The sequence below is a fragment of the Penicillium hispanicum genome, assembly GCF_028827665.1.
Source record: "Penicillium hispanicum strain IBT 35686 chromosome Unknown utg000003l_segment0_segment0, whole genome shotgun sequence".
Taxonomy (NCBI): Eukaryota; Fungi; Ascomycota; class Eurotiomycetes; order Eurotiales; family Aspergillaceae; genus Penicillium; species Penicillium hispanicum.
Genome location: NW_026623195.1, coordinates 2,818,581 through 2,841,885, shown reverse-complemented (window position 1 = coordinate 2,841,885; position 23,305 = coordinate 2,818,581). Strand labels below are relative to the sequence as shown.

Sequence of the window (23,305 nt, the reverse complement as noted above, 5' to 3'; positions counted from 1 at the left end):
TGAAATCAACGGGACTGCGCTTTGGGTTCGTTCCGCCACCCATACCTCCAAGCTTTTGTATGACTAAGCCTAGCTCTCGCCGGCGCAACTGGTGATTTGCGGCGTCCGCATAATTTGCTTCTTCGACAACTCCGGGCCCAGCTTCTGAAAGGACTTTTCAGGTTTCTCGACCTGGGAAAATAGGCTTGAAAAGCAGCGCCAAATTGCCAAAATGTCGACTGCAGAGGAGCTCCTGCGCGACTTCGAGGAAGATGAGGACTTCCAACAGGACGAGGAACTCGAACAAGAACCCGAGGAGGAGCAGCAAGCGCCCAAGGAAGGTGGCGAAGTGTCCAATGAATTCGATCTCTCTATAACGACTGCCGATGAACTCACACGTCTACACAAGGTCCTACGCGACCACTATTCCGTCCGATTTCCCGAACTCGAGACCCTGGTCACAACACCGATCAAGTACGCCAAGACAGTTGCGATTCTTCAAAATGGTCCCCTAGGCGATATCAAGGCCCTTTCTGATTCTTCGGATAATATGGTTGGTGAGCCGCTCAAGACGGTGCTGGGTGGCCCGTCCTTGATGGTCGTCGCGGTCGAGGGAACGACCACGCGGGGCCGGGAAATGAGCGAGTCTGAACTGAAAACGGTTCTTGATACGTGCGCAAGAATCCTCAAGCTCGACCGTGACCGCATAGCGCTGACGGAGAGCATTCGGTCTCGCGTGAACCAGATCGCGCCGAATCTGGCAGCACTGATTGGTTCAGAGACTGCGGCGCAGTTTCTCAACCAGTCTGGTGGCTTGCGGGAGTTGGCCAAGATTCCAGCGTGTAATTTGGGGGCACAGGGCTCAAGGAGACAGGAGGGCCTTGGCTTTGCTACGAACATTGGTATCCGGTCACAAGGTTTCTTGTACGACTCGCCGATCATTCAGGAGGTCCCGAATGATCTGAAAAAGCAAGCCATCCGGATTGTTGCCGCTAAGATGGCTCTTGCCACTCGCGCAGATGTCTCCAACTACAGCAAAGACGGCTCTCTAGGCGAGGAGCTGAAAGAGCAGTGCTTTAAGCGGCTGGAAAAGTTGACGGAGCCTGCGCCGAACGCTGGTGTCAAGGCTCTCCCCGCACCCGACGACAAGCCATCCCGAAAGCGTGGTGGCCGTCGTGCTCGCAAGGCCAAGGAGGCTGTTGCCATGACTGAACTACGCAAGGCTCAGAACCGCGTCGCATTCGGCAAGGAGGAATCAGAGGTCGGCTATGGTACTGGCGAAGGCACCGTCGGTCTGGGTATGCTCGGCCAGCAGAATGACGGCCGAATCCGAGCAACACAGATCGACCAACGAACCCGCGCCAAGCTCAGCAAGAACAACAAGGGCTGGGGCGCAGCTACTCCATCCAGTGGCACTGCCTCGTCACTTCGTGGCTTTGGCCAAGGTGGCGTCGGTGGTACTGCCAGTGTTCTTCAGTCGAAGGGTCTCCGATCCTCTGGCGTTGGATCCTCCCTCTCTGGTACCGCTGGAACCGCCAGTACGATTGCTTTCACACCCGTTCAGGGTCTGGAGCTTGTTGATCCGAAGGTGCAAGCAGAGCTGAACCGAAAGCGCAAGGCCGAAGAAGATCGCTGGTTTAACTCGGGAACATTCACCCAGGTTGGCGGCCAGAGCAGCAACAGCACGCAAACCAAGGAGAAAGATGGCTTCAAAGTGCCAGCAATCCCGCCCAAGAAGAAGATTGACACTGGAGAAGGCAAGATGGGCCCACCACCGAAGCCATAGACTGGGCATGGCTATGACGATTGCTTTTGCGGTGTGCATTTCGGACGGCGTTCGGCGGAGGACGATCAGGGGCAAGTTTAGATATTCCCCGCATGATACCACTTTTGTATAGTAAAAATGGCCATGACCAATGAAACGAGGCCTTGAAAGAGAACGACTCACCGTGCTTATCTGGTGGACATTATTCGCGGCTGTAATACGATGCAACATCCTTGAACTACTTGGTAGGGCGGCACCCCCAAAGAGAAGATAAAAACATAGCAAAAAGGAGAACATAAAATAGCGAGGATTCGCATGTTGTCGCCCACCATAGTACTAACTCGCCGGCGTATGGCAATCACACACATATATACATATCAAGGCCAATAAGGACAGAAGAATGTACAGTTAGCGGTCGCAGTATACTCTTGGAAGCGGGACTGGGGATACTCCTGCCCTTGCACCCAAATTTTTCAAAAAAATCCTGCCTTTTTAGGACATATGAAATGCACACAACCAAAACATATAGAATTTGATTATAATCGAGCTATACCTATACCATCTACTCCCTGCCAGCTGCTCACTGTCAAAGTATATCTTTGAATGACCAGTTTACCAGCAAATTGACTCTCTATACCTGCTGATAACCTCCAGTAGGTAAGCTAGTATACTTTTTACTAGCTAATGTAGCGAATCTCTACTAATCGATTCCTATACCACTCTAACATTGGAACTTATGTAGCTGTGCCTTGCGTGTAATATTCTCTAGATCACATATCTACATGTATTCCTACATCATATTCTACACGGTTTCAACGAGGTTCAATTCTAGCCTAAGTTATAATCGGTTCGGTGGTGTATACAGTACGATGCGCTAAGTTCACTAAAATAACCCCTTTAAAAATTCCGCTGCAGGAGTAGTATATGACCTTAATGTTATTTCGGTGACAAAAGTACAATCCTGCTAGACGCAGAGTTGCCCCGGCTCTCCTAGTGATTGCTCTCTGCGATGGGGGCGCCGCTGGAACCCAAACCCCAACGCCCACTGTGGCACTCGGGATGGCGTGCTTGCGCCGTGCCTTTGGCTCACCAGTTCTTCCTCTTTCGCAATCGAATGGAATGTGGTACGAAAGGACCAGCAGAGACATGGTAGCGGTGAGCATGCCAAGTGTGCTCATATTTATACCTTATCAGGATCGCCAGTGCAGCTGGATCTGACTTCCTTTTCTATTCCTTGCACTCGGCACTTTCTTTCTTTTGTCTGATATCCCTCTGCGCCATTATTGTATATTACCTCAACCCAAGATTCGGTGCTTTCTTTGACTGTGTTCTTTGAAAGTTGTTTTATTTCATTTTTCTTCTGATCCATTGTTGGAAGCGTCGAACATGACTGTGGCCGCGGCCGCTCCGGGCTTAACCGGCACGTCCCCCAATTTCGGTTCTATCGATGAATCTACCCCCAAGAAGCGGTTCAATCAGCTTTTGCCCCATACGTTGGTATCAACCGACTTCGACGACTTGAAGTTCAATGCAGCGGCCTCGCTTCAATTGAAACCGAACCAAAACGAGCAGGGGAATCCAGCATCTGCGGAGAGTGATACCCGCCTTATCGCTTCACCATATAATGACGCGCCACACCTCCTGGATCTAAAGACGCTCGACACGCAAAGCCGACTTCTCGCGCTGGCGCTAGCTTTCTTCAAACCGATTCATGGTGACTATGCCACTGCAGACTACCTGGATTCCTTTAACTGGGTCGAGGTTTTCGATCTCCTGAAAGGATTCTCGGAAACAGAAGGTCACCCATGGACAACACAAACCTTCTATGTGGTTTCTTTTCGCTCCCAGCTCAAACCAAACGTGGACCAAGATCGCCTGCATGCACTGGATGCCTATTCCCACCAGGAGGCTGTTGCCAGCGGGGGGCTGTTGAAGTATTGGTTTGGCACGAAAAACGACAAAGAACAGAATCTGGCAACCTGTAAGTCTACCTGATCGTTAATATGGACTTTGAGTTGATGTTTGGGCACAGGCATCTGGCGTAGTCGCAATGATGCCCGGCTGGGGGGCCTAGGGCCGTGGCATGCAAAAGCGAGAGCGGCAGCCAAGGAGCTGTATGAGGAGATTGTCTTTACGACTATGAAGTTGGTTATCGAAGACGAATTCAGGTCTTGGGAGATTAGTGATTGGACGGATCAAGAGGCAGTATGAGGTCATGGTTTAGGGTCAAAGTTCTGTACCTACTACTCCCCTGTGCAATATATACGTTCGGGATTGCAACGAGCCAGATAAATACATGAATCACCTTCAACCCTCAGCATCTCGTCTCCAATTTGATCATGTCCAATTACTTCTCTGTCCAGCTTCTGCGCGAAGGGATATTGCCAGGAGAATAGGCCCCAATTCTCTCATATGACTTGCATCCTGGGTACTCCAGGGTCCAAATTCATGCATAGTCAGGAATGAAAATGCCTTGGTGCTCTTCCTTTCATCGGTCAGGTACCTGATATAATCATCATCGTACTCAGCCACGGTCAGGTATATTTCATGCCGATCTTGAGAGATGTGAAGGCGCCTGTTTCTCAGTTAGCACCGAGAGCTGATATAAGTCCTTTGGGACTATGGGAAAACTCACAGTTTCCTGGTTCCATCTAGCTTTTCGGGGTCACTTTTGATCCAGGCGACCATTTGGGCAGTCTCCTGCATTTGGATCGCAAGTGATTTCTTCTCTCGCATCACAGGCTTGACCTCGATAAGAACTCGCGCATACCCCTGAGAGTCACCGAGGTATCCATCGGTCCTCGCCTCAAAACTTGTATCCCGGAAAGTAGCTTTGAGGGCCTTTCTGTGCAATGTCCAGTGATTGTTGAAGATAAACCTCATGGTAAGAGCATTCAGAAATATAACCAAGGCGCAGTTCACAATCTGTTCATCTTTGGTGGGCGGGTAAAGCACATTCTCCAGCTCTTTTGGGGCAGGCGTGATCTGCTGCAACGGGCTTGGTGTCTCCGGGCTAGACGGTTCCGAATCCACTAAGAGATCGAGATCAGACCCTTCGGGATCCAACACTTGGGAGAGATTTGTTGACTTCGATGGTGTCTGCAAATGTAGGTTGGCAAGCCCCCTAGTCGCCGCTTTCACTTGGGCGCGAGTTCGATGTGCAATAGGAGTTGCAAGCGCTCGAGAATCCATGTCGTTTTCGGTCCTTGTGACTTCAACTTGATAATACCGGGCGACTGCGAAACTGCCCTCCCCAAAATCGGGTGGCAAGAAATTCTTCAAATACGTGTCCCATGATTTGTATTTGCTCAGTTTTTTGTTCGCTTCGGAGATCCACTTGTTGATGCCAGGGAGGAACTTCAGGAGGCTTGCTCCCGACACCTACAGAGCCCGGAAAAGCAGAAATTGCTCATATTCGATCTTCGAGGCCGAAGAAAACTTGCTGCCAAACACGGTTTGACCAGTGAGACCCAGTTTGAGAAAGTCCTCTTGCCAGTCTTTGGAGGTTGCAGGTAGTTCGTCTGGCTTATTAGCCATGATGGTGTTCACCGAGACTTGGTATTGGAGAGACACCAAGTTGGATCTTTGACTGGGTAAAAATTGAGAAGATAGAAGTGCGTGGTACAGGAAATGATCAAGCCATAGATGTCCGTCTGGACAACGCGGGTCTTATAATCTACATGGTTTTCAGCACGGGAATCACGGTTCTGTTGCAAGCGCCGATGCGTATCTGCCTAAAATATCTCACCCCATTGGCCAGCAAATTGCTGGTCGGCTGAGTGCGTCGTTCCCCTGTCTGTGGGTTGGGGTGACCGTCGACGGCGCGTATAGATTGGGTGCAAATGAAGCGCCTCTGGTGCCGTGGGAAGCATGGATACCCTAGGGGGGGAGATCGCCTATATTTGGAGATTGATTGGAGCAATACTGGTCACTAGCTGTGCCAGTTATGTTCCAACCTAGAGCGAGGCCTGCTGGTTGGCGTACGTTGAGACGATGGTGAGGGAGACGATGGACAGCCCGGCGCTTCTACAGGGGCTTCCGCCTCAGCCTCTGATTGGCGCTTTCCCAGGCAGTCACCCAGTCCCGTCGGCCCGCGTTTGATCCGAGAAATCAAAACATCGCCCTTTTTGCACATAAAGTCGCCGGTTCTCCGGAGTTTCTGGCAGTCATTTCTGCTCATGTTGATTGTCTCTTCCATCTCTGTCTACATTCACACACCATGCCAGAGAGGATCTTTGAACCCGCCCAGCGTGAGATACGTGTGGCGCTGATGGCGATGCATATCCGTGTCAGGGACTTCGGAGTCGACGAGTTCGACCTGAAGCAGCTCGAAGATCTGAATGTCCGCGTTGATCCTATGGTGCTGGATGAGACATCGCCTCAGAAACCATCCTACTTTGCTGCCCAGCCGAGCCACTTGATACTAGAGACCAATGAGGAGACTCTCGGGTCCTATAATGGCTTGGATGACATGGAGGACATTAGCCCTGCATTCAAGCGCCCGTACGATATCGCTCGTCAGATGAATTGGTTCCTCGTGCACTATATCTCTCGCTGTAGATCGCATGCCAACGATGAAGGCGAGAGTGACCCTTGGAGATACAACTAGTAAGCAGCCCATTGCGAGAAACACTGATAAGCTAATCCCCTGACATATAACTTGCGCCCAGTGGTGGTGACTTTCCAGAATGCGGCTTGTTCAAGTACGAACAGCCCGAATTTGGGTGCTTCCGGATCCTAGACTTGAAGGACCCTGCCTACCCACACGTTAAGGCTATCATCTACAACAACATGGTCGCCACCGAATCCACCATCCTCTACGGAGAGCTACTTCCAATTCTCCGACTCATGTTTGCGCAATTTCGGAGAAAGCGCTTGCGCCACCACATGATGGCGCCGGTAAGCCTCCATCCCGCTGGCCCCGTTGGTCCAATGCTTCGTTCTCCTGAACTGACTTATGGTGTAGGTCTTGGTCATATCACTCATGGGCGTGAAGTGCCGAGCTATCGAAGCTCACTTTGATGGTAAAACTCTGACCGTGCGTCCCAGCGCGATGTACGATTTCACCCATGGAAACGATGCGGCCTTTAGAACCTTTGCCCAGTGGTTTCTCGGCAAGGCGATTGGCGATACTCTTCATGTCCCATGAGATCAGGATTTCTGTTCACATTTTTCTTGGGAGTTTCATGGTGTTTTCCTTTGGTTTCCTTTCTTGACGAAATATGACTATCATGAGCGGGACATTTGGGCTGGGATGCAGGGCGCGAAATATTGATCGACATCATCTTATCAGCGACTTCATTGAGAGACTTGTAGTTCGTAACGTGAAAGATGGACTTGTATTAGAGCTCGTAGGATCGGAACACGTAGCATATGACATCTCCTCTCCATCTTGCTAGTCATGGTAGAGCTGTGCATGTCTCGTCATTTGCCTCTCAATACTGCCTTTCGGGCATTCATCTACAAGTAGCATTAATGATTTAACTCATGTATTCAAGACCTAGACAGTGGAGTAAAGAGTAACATTTCCCGCAGTGGATTGTCGCCCAGTCCCCACTTGACTTCCTCTTCGAGTACGCTTTTTCCGCTGCAACCGCGGGCTTTGTTACTCTTTTCTATTCGCTCCCCTCCATCGTATTGCATCGCAGTCACAAGTCCCACGTCAATTTGTGGAACAGCTTCCCATGCGGGGAAAAGCTGACATGCATCTAGATATGGTTGGATGCTTCCTCGGATGTCCCCCCGGATGAATTCCCGACGTCCCCACGACGAGAGCGACAAGCTATGGCAGAGAAGATATAAAGCCTTTGCAAACCTCCATCAGAAATGCAGCATTCGCTCTGTCTATACTCTTCTGTTTTCTCAATCTGGACTCAACCTGAGTACATCTCCACCCACAATGGTCGCCATTCTAGCAGACCACCTCGCCGTCAACGACGGCCATTTGACTTCAGACAATGCAGCCCTCCTGCGCCCCTCCGACCCAACACTCCCTCTTGAGGAACTTCGCAAGCGATACGAAGAAGACGGCTATCTCTTCTTGAAACAAGTCCTGCCGCGCAACGACGTCCTCGCCGCCCGGGACGCATACTTCTCCTCGCTCGAATCCACCGGCGTCCTCAAGCCCGGCACCAAGCCGGTGGAAGGCATCTTCGACCCTGCCAAAGCGCACGAAGACTACCCCGGTATTGGAGCGGGCCACATCGGCGGCAACGGAAAACCCGGTGGCGAGCGGGCAGCGCGGTTTGTCGACCTGGCCCTGGACGCTCACTATCAGGACTGGTATGCAGAGAAGTTCTGCAACCACCCTGCGTTGTATGACTTCGTGGCCAAGTTTTCCGGCTGGGAGAAGGATACGCTGAGCTTGCGCCGGACACTGCTCCGGAATAATATCCCCGGCTCGAAGCCGATTGGCGTGCACTACGATCAGATCTTCCTCCGACATGGGGCGCCGACTAGTGTCACGGCCTGGGTACCGATGGGGGATATCAAATTGAATGGCGGGGGGCTGATTTATCTCGAAAATGGTGCGACCTTTTTTCCTTGGGCCATTGATGGCACCCCACTGATTCATGTATGGCAGGCGACAGCATCGGAGTCGAAATGGAACAGGCATTCTTCAAAAAGGCGACAGACGCCGGAATGACCGACGAGGAGGCTAAGAACGCCTTCAACTCGAATATGATGGCAACGGGCTTGCTGTCGGAGTTCCCGGCTGAGTTTGCTCGCGAACATGGTCGGCGCTGGCTGGTCTCGGCTTACGAGGCGGGCGATGTGGTTCTGCACAAGCCTCACATGGTATGTATTGGCGCTCTGGCTTGGCTTCGGTGCTGACAGGGTGCCACAGATTCATGCGTCCACAATCAATCATGACCCTGATAATGTTATCCGTCTTGCGACGGATCTCCGTTTTTGCGACTCTTCGAAGCCATACGACAAGGTACGTTTCGTCGAAGACGATGAACGCGACTGTTCATGTTGTTGCGAGAAGCTGACCTTGGCTTTTAGCGGTGGATGAATCACTATCAGTTCAATGATGGTGTTTGATGAGTGTGAGACTGGGAGCAAATTTTGTCCACGCAATGCACATGCGATGGTTGGCCGACTGGCAGATTGTGTTCAATAGTATCAGGGGACCTATCAGGTCCCACGCTCGTAAGCAGCTTTGTTGGATATTTCAGACCCTTGACCCTTCTTTTGGTATTTGACGATACGATCTACTCTTTACCGGATACTGCGCAGAATGGACTATAGGACAGTTTCACCTCGTCATACCAAATTTGCTTCAACTCCATCTCCACTGGGAAGGGGAGATCCCCTTGAAATGAGCTTGGCATTATCATTATGATTTAACAGACTCTCATTCGCACTGACAGCCCTGCGGAATGTTGGCTGTCATTCCAAGAAACCCACCCTGTGGGCACATCCATCCCTGGATAGATTCACAACCAAGGCCTCCCAAGAGACCAACAAGCTGCTCAATGGAGCGCCTCAAAGTTTGGATTTGAGAATACAGATGTTTTCAAGTAGGCCCTAGTAGAAGTGGTTACAGGAGGTTTTCCAGGGGAGAAGACGTGGGAGATGTCTGATAGGCGAGGTATGTGAGCATTGGTATTTGTATACCCAGCCCTTGTTCTAGACAAGAAATATTTGAACCCTAAACGCAAAGTATTAAAGACAACGGTGGATCCTGATCGCCCTCGCGTGTGGAAGATCCTGTCCAGGGGCTTGCTGTGTTTCTTGTTACTACGAAGACCACCCTCGACCTTGTGAGCCAAGTACACCTATCTCAACACAACCAACACAGACAGGTTTCTCAAGATGCCACGACCAACGTATGGGCCTCGCGGCACGACCATGCTGATTTTGGCTCTCGCCCTGTCTTCTGTCTACGCCTACCCGGTCCCAGGGCTGAGCAGCGAAACCAAGACTATAGAGCCCCGCGCCCCGGTACGCCGACTCACTTTGAAATACGCAGAGGTGCTAAACATCTCATCTCGCTAACATTTGCTCAGAGAATCATCCCCGATACCGAGCGATACCTCTCGGATGTGCTCAACATGCTCGGCGTGTCGCCCCCAGACTCATCGGCCACTCCCAGTCCATCCGCTACTCCTAGCCCGTCAGCTCTTCCCAGCTCGTCAGCTCTTCCCAGCTCGTCAGCTCTTCCCAACTCGTCAGCTCTTCCCAACTCGTCAGCTCTTCCCAGCTCATCAGCGGTGCCTGTTCCCCCGGTGGTTCCTGTCCCCAATCCTCCAGCTGTTCCGAATCCGTTCGGCTTCCCAACACCCACCATCGACATGGAACAAGGCAAGCCCGAAAACACGTTTGCGACACCAACGAGCTCCAGCGATGGTGTGAGTGCTACGACAACCGTCAGGCACAACGAGAGCGAGAAGCCAATCGAGAACGTCCAGATCGGGACCGGATGGGACGGCAAGAAGCGCGTTGAGGCGTCAGATGTGCCGCGTATCTTGAACGCAGTATATCAGGAGGTCGCGAACCGGTTCAATAATCTTGTTGATAGCTCGGATGAGATTGGATTGAAGCGGTAGAGGGGGACTCTGACGTGGGAAATCGCCGGGAGATATCAAAAGAAGCAGTAGGGAAAATGTTGGATGACTCGATGTGATTTACATAGCTGTGTGACAATTGACCAATGGACTATTTTATCAGGAACTCTGGGATCATCGTGCTCCTCAGCTTTCAATTCGTAGCTCCGGAGGACTTGAATGCCAGGGACTCTGCAAGATATGGGTTCCCGGAGATTGAGGATGCATGTCCGCCGTAGCAACGTCGGGTCTGAGAATACCTAGATAGCGCCATGAGTTGGCCGTGATAAAGTGATCTTCAAAGGCCTAAGCCGAAGCATTCCGGACATATGGATATACAGCCGACACATGCTTGGGAGAAGGACACTTGCGCTTAACTCCGGGTCCACCTTTGGTCACAACTTATCCCCGGCGACGTCACGGACACCGGTCGCAGAACTGGGCAAAGCCGACGCCACAGCTGCTGGACCAATAACGTTGCAGAACGGCACCGTCGACGGGGTATCACTGAGTTGCCGGTTTAGAATGGCATTCTGCGGGGCGCAAAGAGTAGAAAAGTGGGATGCGATGCGATGAGTTGGGAGACGGGGCGATATAAAGACATCGCTCCAGCCCGTCTCTTCTCATATTTCATTCTACACAAATCAACTCCTTCGTCGCATCTTTGTATCTTTGTATATACGCACAATGCCTACTCTCGTTGGAAAGGAGATCGGCCCTACTGGTTATGGCACTATGCGTACGTTCTGTTTTGTCAATGGTTCCAGCACAACCAACGGTGCTAACTATCGATCTCAGGCATGACTTGGAACGCCCAGCCACCCGCTCAGGAAGTGTGCTTTGAAACGTTGAACAAGGCGCTGGAGCTGGGTGCCAACTTCTGGAACGGCGGCGAGCTGTACGGCAAGCCTGAGTACAATTCCTTGCACCTCCTGAACAAGTACTTCACCAAGTACCCGGAGAATGCGGATAAGATTGTTCTCAGCATCAAAGGTGGGCTCAAGGTTCACCAGATCGTCCCCGATGGATCTGAAGAAAACATCCGACGCAGCGTGGATAATACCCTCCGTCTGCTGGACGGAAAGAAGAAGGTGGATATCTTCGAGTGTGCGCGCCAGGACCCCAACTTCCCTGTGGAGCACACCGTCAAGGTCCTGGCGGAATACGTGAAGGAGGGCAAGATTGGAGGCATTGGACTCAGTGAAGTCAACGCGGAGACGATCCGGCGAGCGTACGTCAGACAAGATGAATGCAATGATACCATACTAACTACTCTATAGAGCAAAGGTGCACCCCATCGCGGCTGTCGAGGTCGAATTGTCGCTGTGGTCAACCGATATCCTTGAGAACGACATCGCCAGGACATGCGCCGAGCTCAACATCCCCGTTGTGGCATACTCGCCGCTGGGCCGTGGTGTCTTGACTGGCGCAGTCACCTCGCTGGCCGATATTCCCGAGCATGACGGGCGGCGACGCATGTCCCGGTTCCAAGAGGAAAACTTCAACCATAACCTGAAGCTTATCAACGAGGTCAGGAGCCTCGCCGATCGCAAGGGCGTTGCCCCAGCTCAGATTGCTCTGGGCTGGATTCGGAGCTTAAACGAGAAGCCTGACATGCCCACTATCATCCCGATTCCTGGTGGCACGACCGTCGACAAGGTCGTGCAAAACATGGTTGGAGTGAAGTTGCTCACTGATGAGGAAATGGCTGAGATTGATGCGATTTTGAAGCAGCACACCGTTGCCGGTCCGCGTTACTGAGGATAAAATCTATTATATACTGGAGATCATTAGCTTGAGATTCATAGCTTGAATGTAACAGCAAATATGCATATAACAAATTGCGCTAGTCAGATCAAGTGTAGAAGAGTCAACACGCAATCTCGCTGTTGCAATGCGAACAAGGCAAGAGGAGATTGTCGGAATTGCAGAATTCTTCTTTTTGTTCATCTTGTGCGAGGCAGTATAAAGAGAGCAAAACAGTCATCACTCACCATTGATATACAATAAGACATTTCTATCTGGCCTGGGATTAGTGCATTATTATATAAGGACGCAAATGGCTGTACTGGAAAGTGTGTGTGGAGGAAGAAAACCAGAGAGGAAAAAATACGGAGCGCGCTTGACGAGGTCAAGTCGAGTCGCATCACGTGACTGATCGCTGACAGTTCACCTTGCGCCAGCATCCAATGTTTCACTCCCTCCCAGTTCGTGTTGGCAATCCTGTCAAACTCTCCTCGGGCGAATTTGCCATAGCTGGGACTGCTTGCATATTCACCATGGCATCAAGAGAATCCCCTGGATCCCCCCTCTCCTCCATTGGGACCGCGGACGACTCAGATCGGGAGTCCATCAAGCATGAAAGCCGCGCTCACTCCCCCTCTGCCTCCAACCTGCCTCCCTCGAAGCGTCGACGCACTGGAGTAACCTCCTGGGATCGACAGACTCCTCTATCTTCAGTTCAAGACGAAATGCCTCCGCCACCATCACCCACAGCTTCCATCTCCTCTGATAGCTCCGGCGACGTTCCGAACAGCCCTAGCCTGATAGGGCTCCTGGGCAACAACCAAGATGATGACTACAGTGGTCACACTGGGGACCAGGTCACGGTGTGCCGCTGGGATGGATGTAGCGTTGGTGATCTGGGGAACATGGATGGGCTGGTGCAGCACCTCCATTTTGAACATATCGGCAGCCGACAGAAGCGCTACTCCTGCGAGTGGGTTGATTGTTCCCGCAAAGGACAAACGCATGCTAGTGCGTATGCGCTGCGTGCTCATATGAGAAGCCATACTCGAGAGAAGCCATTCTACTGCACCTTGCCCGGTACGTGTAATCTGCTGCATTCCCTGAAGTCTCCCATGTCGCATTCCATCGCTGCATGTATACATCCACCTCGACTAACATGAACCATCCCCCAGAGTGCGACCGCAATTTCACACGCTCTGATGCCTTGACCAAGCACATGCGCTCCGTCCATGAAATCGACTCTCTTCGTCCTACAGATACCAAATCCAGCACTGCTGCTCCAGGCAGTATCGCCGGCACCCCGGCCTCCAAACTCCAACGCATCCGCCTCAAGCTTTCACATCCAGGCAAAGATGGTGCTGACCTCGAGCCCCACGTTGATTCTGTCATCTCCACCACCGCCGACGCCGCAGACCCAGATGACCTGACAATGCCGGAGTTTGTGCCGGAGCTTGGCTTCGACGCACACGAGCTTAGTCTGCCTCCGCGAGAGCTATACCGCCTGTTGCGGCGACAGATCCACTGGGCCGAGAAGGAAACCGCCAAGCTGCGGGCTGAGTGGGATGACATCCGGCCCAAGCGCGAGCGTGCTTGGCTCGAGAAGGAATCTGTTCTAGACGACGTGATTGACAGTGAACTGCGGCTGTTCAGTGCCATTGTCGGTGCCACCGAGACTGGTGCTTTACCCGCATCGTCTGAGAATCTTTCCAATCTGGAGAAGTTGCAGCAGCAGCAAATGCAGTTCCAGCGTCAGCAGGATCAGGCTGAAGTCAACCGAGGCTAATTCAGCTGCTTGACCATCTGATTCTAAATGTCTCTTTCTTTTTCCGGTGTTTTGCTAGTTTTGGATATCCCTGCCTCTGATATTATCGATACTATTTACTGGATATGGCGCAGTGCGGGCGTTAGGATGCGTTCATAGGTTGGAATGGGAAGGCTGGGGAGGTGCGGAATGAACAAATGTACGAATAGTTGTTATAGGACAAGGGGAATGTCCTGCTTTAGGTCAGGGTTAGCTGTCTTCTCCTCGCCCAGGTACAATGACACTCATTCATGACCTAGTTGATGAGAAGGTCCTGTTACGCAAGAGATGTCCAAGCCAGGGAAAATGAATGGGAATTATTGATGATCCGAGCTGTAACCAGCAAGGGCTCAGCATATTTCATTCCACTCGTTTTAACGGAAGAGAAAGGCCTTCCAAGCAAAGCTTCCAACTCGCTGGATGATCTTGTGCGGACAAAACGAAATCAATCGACGCCCGGGTAGCCACTCCATAAGGTACATATGCTGATCAAAGAAAATGAAAACAGAGACAAGAAGAGAAAATGCCGTGGCCACCAATATCATTGCGCTGAGGGCCCAGGCCAATGCGTGCAAGCATGCCGAAAGGGAAAAAAAAAATTGAAACAAGAATTATAGGGCAGATCCAGCTAGCCCGGGTCCAGCCAAAGCGGTCGAGGATCAAGCGCGACTTGATCTGCCAGAGAAGAAAGACAAAGAACAGGAGGAACAGAAGATAACTCCAGAGAGAAACGAGAAGACACCAAGCACGCCATGCAAAAAGTCGTTTGACATCCAAATCATATTTCAACTCAAATCGAACTCTCCTTTCTGTGCTTGTTTTGGTGCGCAAATCATTCGACGCCATCGCAATGCCATGCAACTCATTGCATCCATATGTACCTTCAATGATACTGAAATATAATTGACGTTGTATCTCAATGACAGAAACTGTGTGGGTGATATTGGTTTCAGAGACAGCTGAGATGCCAGGCAGATCAGGTTATTTGAGATCAGCCATAGTCGGAAGAATTCGTCATCGAGGATCGTGGTGGGCGACCCAGGGTCAGTAGGTTATAAACCCGTGAGGAAGAAAGGCTGAAACCAGAATCCGTCATATGCAGCGGCTTCTGGGCAACGGAACGAAGGAAATGAGTATCATGATCCATTGGAAGGCTTGGAAGCTTTGCCGGCTTCCTGAACCTTTTGAAACATCTGCTGAAGCTTGGATCCACTGGCCTCCTTGTTGGGCCAATAATTGACAGAGACATAATCCCTAAAAGCCTAGTAAGTAACGAGCATCATAAGATTGAATTCAAACCATAACTCACCAAAGGCGAACCTCGAGCGAAGGCATTGACTGCTGGCCTTCCAAGGTATCACGAATAAATTCACCAATCTTGACAATGGTATTCCGGAGCTTCAGGGCTCGTTCAGCTTTGTTGGGGTAGTTCTTGGCTGTGATCTGGGACACTTGCTTCAAGTTCGGGACAATGGGTTTGAAGAACATGAAGGCCATGTCCTCCTTGTTGGAACTACCATTTTCATGAGGCTTGCGACGACGAAGCTCCTCGTTGGTGGCATCAGAGAGACGATGGCGAGGACGGTCAACATCATGCCCAGATTTGGGGCGATCATGGAGGGGTGTGTGATGACGTTCAAAATCATCTCGACCACCATGGGTGTGAGAACGCTGTCGAGACCGGTCGGCTTCACGGTGACCCTTGCGGGCAGATGGCGCAGGAGAAGCTGAGACGCTACCGCTACCAATACGCGAATTGCGCTTGTTGTTCCTGTGATGGTTGTCGACCGCTCGCCTTGCGCTAGCGTTGGCGCCATCGTTGTGCTTGTTCCTTAACACAGACAACAAATATTCAGCACGACGGACAAGGTGAACAGCCCCAGGAGACTTTGTAGACTTTTCTTCTCCTTGCATGCGTTGCGTTTTTCTCTCCACCCGGTGTTCTTCTAAGAAGAACTTATCACCCAGTCCCAGATCGGTATCGTCCCGAATCTGCATCCAGGCACCGAACCCATGGCGTGCAATACCAACCAATAGCATCCCATCTTCACGAGCTCCCCAAGAGCAGCTGTAATCGGCTAGCTTGGTCGCTTCAGGCAGACGGAATGTCCTGAAGTCTGGCAAAGACCCTGTCACCTTTCGCACAAGAGACATATCCTGAGGTCGGTCTACAATGGTATGGGCATTGAGTCGTTTGACGCCGTGGTGGTCAAACAAGACGGCTTTTTGTTCCTTCTTGGTCAGATTCTTGCCAGATTGCTTGAGTGCTGCCATTTCTGCAACATTGTCGTGGACGAGGGAAGCGGCCTTGTCGGTCATTTCACGAAGAGCGGCACGCACAGTGTCGCGATCACGATTCTGTAACCGAGCGTCCTCAAGAATGAGTTCTTCGCAGTCGGCCATATCACCGTACCGCAGGAAGGCTCGTGACAAAGAACGGTACTCCTTTTCACCAAGAGGGCGCTTAGGGTCCAAAGAACTACCATCATCTTCGCCATCGTCGATGGCGACTTGAGCTCGGGCCTGACGTTTGGCCTTGCGTTCTTCCCGTGAATCTCGAGACTCAGTTGGCGCATGACGTTTGCGAGGACGATTCTCCTCGATGACGTTGGCGAGGTATTGCTCATCGGCTTTGCGCTTCTCATCTGCTTTGATTTCCTCGAGTTGTTCTTTGGGAATGATGTCATCCCAACTAAGATCATCGACCTTGATATCAACATATTCGAAGACATTCAAGAACTCTTGACCACCGTCAGCTTGTATTTGCTCCGACTCTTCAGTGTGATGTAGTTCAGCATTGGCAAGAACTGAGTCGATGTCAAGTTGCTCAAGCTTCTTCTGGTTATCGGTCTGTTCGAACATTCTCTGGCCGCGACGTTTGAGAATGCGCGAAATATCCTCCGTCGAATTAGGTTCGCCAACAACGCGAGCCATTTTGTTTTGCATCTCAGATGCTTCCTTGTCAGTGACACCACGTTGAATGGTGATGAACTCCAGGAGAAGCTTATTACGCGCTCTTTCGATGACTTCTTCTTCTATTGTGTCCTTCGAAACAAGCCGGTAGACGCTGACAGGTCTGGTTTGGCCGATGCGGTGTGCGCGTGCCATAGCCTGCAGGTCCGCTTGAGGATTCCAATCCGAGTCGAAGAGCACAACAGTATCAGCAGTCATCAAGTTAATACCAAGACCACCCGCTCGAGTGGAGAGAAGAAACGCGAAGTCGGTACTCTCGGGGGCATTGTAGTGCTCGATTGCCAGTCGACGTGACGCGGATGGAATAGTCCCATCTAGTCGTTGATATTTGTAGCCGCGGTATTCCATATACTCACTCAGAATGTTGAGCATTCCAACCATTTGGCAGAAAATCAAAACGCGGTGGCCATCACCCTTCAGCTTGCGAAGTAGCTGGTCGAGTAGCATCATCTTTCCACTGCTGGTGATCATGGCGCGAAGGATATCCTCTCGGCGAGTGCTCCCTTCCAAGATCCTGGCTTCTGCATTGGGAAACATGAAAGGGTGGTTGCTTGCTTTTTTCAATTCCATCATAATGTTCAAGAGCGATTGCTTCATCCCTCTGGCGCCATCATTCAAGGCAGCGTAGTTCTTCGTTAGTATGTTTTTGTAGTACTCTAGCTGAACATCAGAGAGCTCAACCCGAATGATCTTCTCCGTCTTTGGAGGGAGGTCAGATTCCACTTTAGACTTCGTGCGACGTAGCATGTACGGTTGAATTGCATCAGTCAACTCAGCCAGCTTTTGTGATGCAGCCTCGGAGTTAAGGTCCATGTCAACGTCAACTTGAATGACCCCGGGATTAAGGAAGTCCATCAAAGATGACAGCTCCGCAAGATTGTTCTGGATGGGTGTACCAGTGATGAGAAGGCGAGCCTGGCACTTCCAGTCAACCAGTTTGACGTACAGCTGGGAGTCACGGTTTTTGAGACGATGCGCCTCATCAACAGCCATGAATTGCCATTTGAACTGCCCAAGGAACGGAGAGTCGTTCATAGCATACTCATAGGTGGTCAACAACACATGGAACTTTGGTCGCTTTGGATTGCCGTCCACCATCAACTCGTAGTCACGGAGTACGGCGCGTGATTTTTCGCTGCCATTGTAGACAACGTAGTTAAGGTCGGGCGTCCAGTGATCAAATGTCTCAGCCCATGCAGGCATAGTAGACAGAGGAACGATAACAATGAAAGGTCCTTGTTGCCGCCTCACATGACGAAGCCAATTAATAAAAGAGACAGTCTGCACTGTTTTGCCTAGACCCATTTCGTCTGCGAGCACCACATTGCGATCTCTGACCCAGTTGAAGGCCAAGAAGTTGAGACCTTTGATCTGGAAGTCCTTGAGCTCGCCATTTTGCAAGAAGCTCGGTGAGCTATGAATTGGCTCGAACGGTTCGCGCGTGGCAGGATTGGATTCTGTTCTATCAGAAACAGGGACGCGAGCAGACCTGTCGATAAAGCGATCGACTTCACGTTGTGCAATATCACTGACCAAATCCTCCGGTTCCCATGTGCATGAGTCGTAGAAAAGCCGTTTCCACTTGACGAGATACTCCGTCGTGCCGTCTTCGCCTTCGCGAACACCTATAATTCGCTCAACTTGCTTGTAGTCTTCGATGGCCTCGACATCTCGTTCCCGGTCCAGGTTCCACTTTTCCCGGTCCTCAGGAGGGGCATCGGGATCGTGCTGGAGACGGAGCTCTTCATTGAGCACTTTCCGGGCATAATTATCCACACGACGAGTGCTGCGAAAGTTCGCTAGGTCCTCGTTGGACTCCCATGTGGCATGGTAATGGGACTTGTCCTGCCACTTGATGTAAAACTCGAAGTCTTGGCGGTCGACATCAGGATTATTGGAGTCGATGCCTTCCTTTAGCCGATGGTTGAGAACGACATCAACGGCGGGCCGGGTGTCTTCCACGTAGTTGTTCATCCAGTAATTCGGGGCGTGCTCATCTGCGTCATCTTCAAATACGGAGTCGTCGTCATCTTCATTGTAGTTGGACACCTTGAAAGCAGCGTTTCGAGTCGAGAAGCGGAGTTCGGGGACCGAGGGCACCATGTTTGCCCCTTCCTTGAGACGCCGCCGGCGGGCCTTGCTAGCACGCGCATTCTTCCCGCCGTACTCATCACTATCGGTCTCGGAGAATGATGAGACAGTCGCAGACCGCGAGGTCTTCGACGGCCGCTGAGACAATTCCTTGCGCCGACGCTTTGAGCGCGGTGCAACAGCATCCGATTCTGAGTCGGAAGAGTCGACGATAGGACGGGCATGGCGAGCGCGACCACTGCGACGCAGTCCATACAAGTCCGGATTTTGTCTCATGAGCTCGGTTTCATCTGGCGGCGACGATTTGCGCTTGAGGCCACGATCGGGTTGCGGTGATGAAGAGTTTTCGCGGCTAGAGATATCAGGTTCTTCATGGGTGTTATTCATCGCAGCATCGTCATCCTCCCCATCGGAGGCGGGAGACTCGGCGTCATAGGACTCGTCCGCGGCATCGGGCTCGGGGGATGACTCGGAGACGGGATGGGACTCGACAGGTTCGGGCGAGCTACGTTCGCTTTTCGTGACCACGTCGACTGCAGCATGATCATTATCCGCCACCAGCGAGTGCGCGTAGCCATTCGACATAGTGGAGGATGAAGGAGGTTCTTGACCCGATGGGATCACCATGCTAGATGCTATGGCCGAGGGGCAGTCAGCATTGGAGTTCGATTCTGGATTGTGGACGCACCAGACACGCTGGGAACTGTAGAGCAATGATACGCGACTCAAACAGCCGGAAAATTGAGCTTCCAAATGGGAAGAAAGAGCAAGATATCAAGATTGATAAACCTCGATGGGATTTGATGACGGGTGGGATGAACGCGAACACGACTGGGGGGAGAGTCACAGCGAGATTGACACACAAGATCCGGCCAAGAGAAACGCAGGCATCAGGTTTATCCCACACTGATCAGAGGCCGTATCAATCTTCATAAAAAGAGCGAGACCGGACTTCTTGCAGTGGGTCGAAGGACGCGGAGAAGTACCCGGGCAAAGCGTTCGATGTGTTGGCGCTGAAGAAGAGTTGAAAAAATTCACTTACACTCCATAGCGTGGTGACCCCGTAAAAGGGGGTACTAGGGTATCAGCGTGGAATAAGGAATGGTGGGCGAGGGGCGAGATGGATGGCTCGTGGGAAGACGAGACGAGTGAGGAAGAGAGTTGGGGAGAGGATTGATTCGGTTTGGTTTGGTTTGCAGGCAAGGATCTACTGGTGCCTCAGCCATCAGGCATGAAGGAATTGCCAAATCAGTGTTAGCTCCCTCGCTTCGCGCTTGCCAGCTGGCGGTCAGGTGATTCCGGAGTTTTTGACGGGCCGCGGCCACTGTGCGAGCCAATCAGAGACGCGCTAAATAATGCGGGCGCCGGGCGGTCACCGTGTAGTGGCCTGAGGCACCACAGCCCACAATAAGAAAGAAAGCGTTCGATTCTGCGCCCCTCGTTGTCATTGTTTCGCCTTCCCTCGGATCGAGTCTGCGCAGACACTTGGTGCTCTCCTGCACCCCTTCTCCTTGGCTGCGGCAGCTTTTTTTTCGACTCCACGGATCCTGCTTCCCAGAGACCGCGATTCTCTGCTTCCTGTTACCACCAGATACCCGATCCTGGTTCCTTGAACCCAAACCGCCACCATGTCTGACAAGCTCACGCGGTATGTCTCAACAGATCTCCTCATCTTCAACTGTGCGCGCCTAAAATGATTACTTTTTTAACATAGTATTGCGATTGTCAACTCTGACAAGGTTCGTCTCAACTACCCCGCTAACCACATTTTTCGCGCTCCAAAAATCTCCTTTACGGCCGGCTTACATGGAACTTCCTGTGACTACAGTGTAAACCGAAGGTATGCACCATTCGATAATATACCATGGATTTCTTGAGCACTCGGGCTGATTTAGATCAGAAATGTCGTCAAGAGTGCAAGAAGTCGTGCCCCGTGGTCCGCACCGGTAAACTCTGCATTGAAGTGACCCCCGAATCGAAGATCGCCTTCATCTCCGAGCGCCTGTGTATTGGCTGCGGTATCTGTCCCAAGAAATGCCCGTTCGGCGCTATACATATCATCAACCTGCCCACCAACTTGGAGACTCAGGTCACCCATCGTTACTCGGCGAACAGCTTCAAGCTCCACCGTCTTCCGATGCCCCGCCCGGGTCAGGTTCTTGGTCTCGTTGGAACGAACGGTATCGGCAAGAGTACTGCGCTGAAGATTCTGAGTGGCAAGCTGAAGCCTAATCTGGGCCGCTATGATAACCCACCTGACTGGGAGGAGATCCTGAAGTACTTCCGTGGCTCGGAACTGCAGAGTATGTGACGATTGTTACATTATATACGCGCTGGGAAGATGCTAATGAAAGTAGACTACTTTACCAAGGTTTTGGAAGACAACCTGAAAGCTGTCGTGAAGCCTCAGTATGTCGATCAGATCCCTCGCGCAGTGAAGGGCCCGGTCAAGCAGGTGCAGGACCTCATCAAGGCCCGTGACCAGCTGGATAACATGGAAGACATCATGAATGTACTCGGTATGCAATCTCACGCCTCGCAGCTGGGAAATATTCGCTGACATAGAATTCAGAACTGAAGCAGGTTGCCACTCGTGACATTGACCACTTGTCTGGTGGTGAGCTACAGCGTTTCGCCATTGGTCTGGTTTGCGTCCAGAAGGCTGACGTGTAAGTTTAATTCTGAAGATGTGCACCGGGTCCAAATTTTGACCAAAAATCAGGTACATGTTTGACGAGCCTTCGTCTTATCTTGATGTCAAGCAACGTCTGGCTGCTGCCCGTACCATTCGCGGTCTCCTTCGTCCTGACGACTACGTCATTGTAGTGGAGCACGATCTGTCGGTTCTGGATTACCTTTCCGACTTTATTTGCGTGCTCTATGGTCGCCCAGCTGTTTACGGTGTTGTGACTCTGCCTTCCTCTGTTCGTGAAGGCATCAACATCTTCTTGGATGGCCACATTCCCACCGAGAACTTGCGTTTCCGTGAAGAGTCTCTCACTTTCCGTCTGACTGAAGCCGGTGATGATTTTATCGCCGATAAGGGACGTGCCTTCGCATATCCTGCGATGGAAAAGACTCTCGGCAACTTCCACCTCAAGATCGAACCTGGCCGGTTTACCGACTCCGAAATCATCGTCATGATGGGTGAGAACGGAACTGGAAAGACCACTTTCTGTCGAATGCTGGCTGGTGCTGACAAGCCCGATGGCACTGCCTCCGTTCCCAAAATGAACATCAGCATGAAGCCCCAGAAGATCACTCCCAAGTTCCAGGGTACCGTGCGCCAGCTGTTCTTCAAGCGTATCAAGGCTGCCTTCCTCTCGCCGCAATTCCAGACTGATGTCTACAAGCCCCTCAAGATCGATGATTTCATCGACCAGGAAGTCCAGAATCTCTCTGGTGGTGAATTGCAGCGTGTCGCTATCGTTCTGGCCCTGGGTATGCCCGCCGATATCTACCTCATTGACGAGCCTAGTGCCTATTTGGACTCTGAGCAGCGTATTGTGGCTGCTCGTGTTATCAAGCGTTTCATCATGCATACTAAGAAGACTGCGTTCATCGTCGAGCACGACTTCATCATGGCCACCTACTTGGCTGACCGGGTTATCGTCTTCGGCGGTAAGCCGTCCGTGGATGCTCACGCCAACACCCCCGAGTCTTTGATTACCGGCTGCAACAAGTTCCTGCGCAGCCTGGATGTCACCTTCCGTCGTGATCCCAACAGTTACCGCCCTCGGATCAACAAGTACCAGAGTCAAATGGACCAGGAGCAGAAGTTGGCCGGCAACTACGTAAGTGTTCTTCTGCCGGTATGTCTTAAACAGGTTATGCTAACTCTCATCGCCAACAGTACTTCCTGGAAGAAGAGAGTTGAAGAGGGCATTCTTCACGATCATTATCGCCGCCGTCACAAGCGTGATGGCCGCGATTCGGAGCGGCAGCACAAACGGCGCCGCGGCAACAGAGGGATCAGGTGGTTAATGGCGTTCCCTGGCGTTTGCAGAGCCTCGGCGGTTCAGGGTCGGGCGCCCTCTCGGCGCTCCCGGGTTTTCCCCGGCAGTACGGAGGGTCTGCCGGAAGATGACGAGGATGACGAGGATGACGAGGATGACGAGGATGACGAGGATGACGAGGATGGATGACATTGGTGGTGATGAAAACTTGGCTAAGAAACAGCGGCCTACTTGTTCCCACTGATCTCGATCTCCAAGCTCAACGAAGCACTTCCTCGGCTTCTTGGGACCATCAACTATTCCATCACAACGCTTCTCGTCAATATCCCTGCAATCGCATCTTCCAGGCTCCGGTCTTTTCAATGCATACCTCGGTATTTCTGACGGAAGAATATGAAATCCATACTCATCTTCCGTCAGACTGATGTGCCGGGGGTTT

General features: G+C 51.7%; 10 protein-coding genes across 10 annotated transcripts; 8 read left to right on the top strand and 2 right to left on the bottom strand.

Moving 5' to 3' along the window:
* Window positions 1-211: 211 nt before the first annotated feature.
* On the top strand, window positions 212-1,765 carry N7459_003495 (U4/U6-U5 snRNP complex subunit PRP31; the record flags this gene model as incomplete). Its single annotated transcript, XM_056942679.1, has 1 exon — window positions 212-1,765. The coding sequence occupies one exon, from the start codon at window positions 212-214 to the stop codon at window positions 1,763-1,765; it is 1,554 nt and encodes a 517-aa protein (XP_056802562.1).
* Window positions 1,766-3,130: 1,365 nt separating this feature from the next.
* On the top strand, window positions 3,131-3,955 carry N7459_003494 (uncharacterized protein; the record flags this gene model as incomplete). Its single annotated transcript, XM_056942678.1, has 2 exons — window positions 3,131-3,725; window positions 3,777-3,955. The coding sequence occupies 2 exons, from the start codon at window positions 3,131-3,133 to the stop codon at window positions 3,953-3,955; spliced, it is 774 nt and encodes a 257-aa protein (XP_056802561.1).
* Window positions 3,956-4,081: 126 nt separating this feature from the next.
* Window positions 4,082-5,281, bottom strand: N7459_003493 (uncharacterized protein; the record flags this gene model as incomplete). The annotated part of the gene is made up of 3 exons (XM_056942677.1): window positions 4,082-4,319; window positions 4,380-5,125; window positions 5,198-5,281. 3 exons carry the CDS (start codon window positions 5,279-5,281, stop codon window positions 4,082-4,084), a joined length of 1,068 nt encoding a protein of 355 aa, XP_056802560.1.
* A 682-nt stretch (window positions 5,282-5,963) lies between these two features.
* Window positions 5,964-6,893, top strand: N7459_003492 (uncharacterized protein; the record flags this gene model as incomplete). Its single annotated transcript, XM_056942676.1, has 3 exons — window positions 5,964-6,352; window positions 6,415-6,643; window positions 6,711-6,893. The coding sequence occupies 3 exons, from the start codon at window positions 5,964-5,966 to the stop codon at window positions 6,891-6,893; spliced, it is 801 nt and encodes a 266-aa protein (XP_056802559.1).
* Window positions 6,894-7,643: 750 nt separating this feature from the next.
* Window positions 7,644-8,791, top strand: N7459_003491 (uncharacterized protein; the record flags this gene model as incomplete). The annotated part of the gene is made up of 4 exons (XM_056942675.1): window positions 7,644-8,271; window positions 8,328-8,542; window positions 8,592-8,684; window positions 8,753-8,791. 4 exons carry the CDS (start codon window positions 7,644-7,646, stop codon window positions 8,789-8,791), a joined length of 975 nt encoding a protein of 324 aa, XP_056802558.1.
* Window positions 8,792-9,565: 774 nt separating this feature from the next.
* N7459_003490 (uncharacterized protein) lies at window positions 9,566-10,299 on the top strand (the record flags this gene model as incomplete). The annotated part of the gene is made up of 2 exons (XM_056942674.1): window positions 9,566-9,694; window positions 9,760-10,299. The coding sequence occupies 2 exons, from the start codon at window positions 9,566-9,568 to the stop codon at window positions 10,297-10,299; spliced, it is 669 nt and encodes a 222-aa protein (XP_056802557.1).
* A 684-nt stretch (window positions 10,300-10,983) lies between these two features.
* N7459_003489 (aldo/keto reductase family protein) lies at window positions 10,984-12,057 on the top strand (the record flags this gene model as incomplete). The annotated part of the gene is made up of 3 exons (XM_056942673.1): window positions 10,984-11,035; window positions 11,095-11,527; window positions 11,577-12,057. The coding sequence occupies 3 exons, from the start codon at window positions 10,984-10,986 to the stop codon at window positions 12,055-12,057; spliced, it is 966 nt and encodes a 321-aa protein (XP_056802556.1).
* A 518-nt stretch (window positions 12,058-12,575) lies between these two features.
* On the top strand, window positions 12,576-13,828 carry N7459_003488 (C2H2-type zinc finger protein; the record flags this gene model as incomplete). Its single annotated transcript, XM_056942672.1, has 2 exons — window positions 12,576-13,122; window positions 13,218-13,828. The coding sequence occupies 2 exons, from the start codon at window positions 12,576-12,578 to the stop codon at window positions 13,826-13,828; spliced, it is 1,158 nt and encodes a 385-aa protein (XP_056802555.1).
* Window positions 13,829-14,982: 1,154 nt separating this feature from the next.
* On the bottom strand, window positions 14,983-19,495 carry N7459_003487 (chromatin-remodeling ATPase CHD1; the record flags this gene model as incomplete). Its single annotated transcript, XM_056942671.1, has 2 exons — window positions 14,983-15,100; window positions 15,156-19,495. The coding sequence occupies 2 exons, from the start codon at window positions 19,493-19,495 to the stop codon at window positions 14,983-14,985; spliced, it is 4,458 nt and encodes a 1,485-aa protein (XP_056802554.1).
* A 1,043-nt stretch (window positions 19,496-20,538) lies between these two features.
* N7459_003486 (ABC transporter ABCE) lies at window positions 20,539-23,055 on the top strand (the record flags this gene model as incomplete). The annotated part of the gene is made up of 6 exons (XM_056942670.1): window positions 20,539-20,558; window positions 20,625-20,649; window positions 20,811-21,213; window positions 21,268-21,429; window positions 21,483-21,579; window positions 21,633-23,055. The coding sequence occupies 6 exons, from the start codon at window positions 20,539-20,541 to the stop codon at window positions 23,053-23,055; spliced, it is 2,130 nt and encodes a 709-aa protein (XP_056802553.1).
* Between the last annotated feature and the right edge of the window lie 250 nt (window positions 23,056-23,305).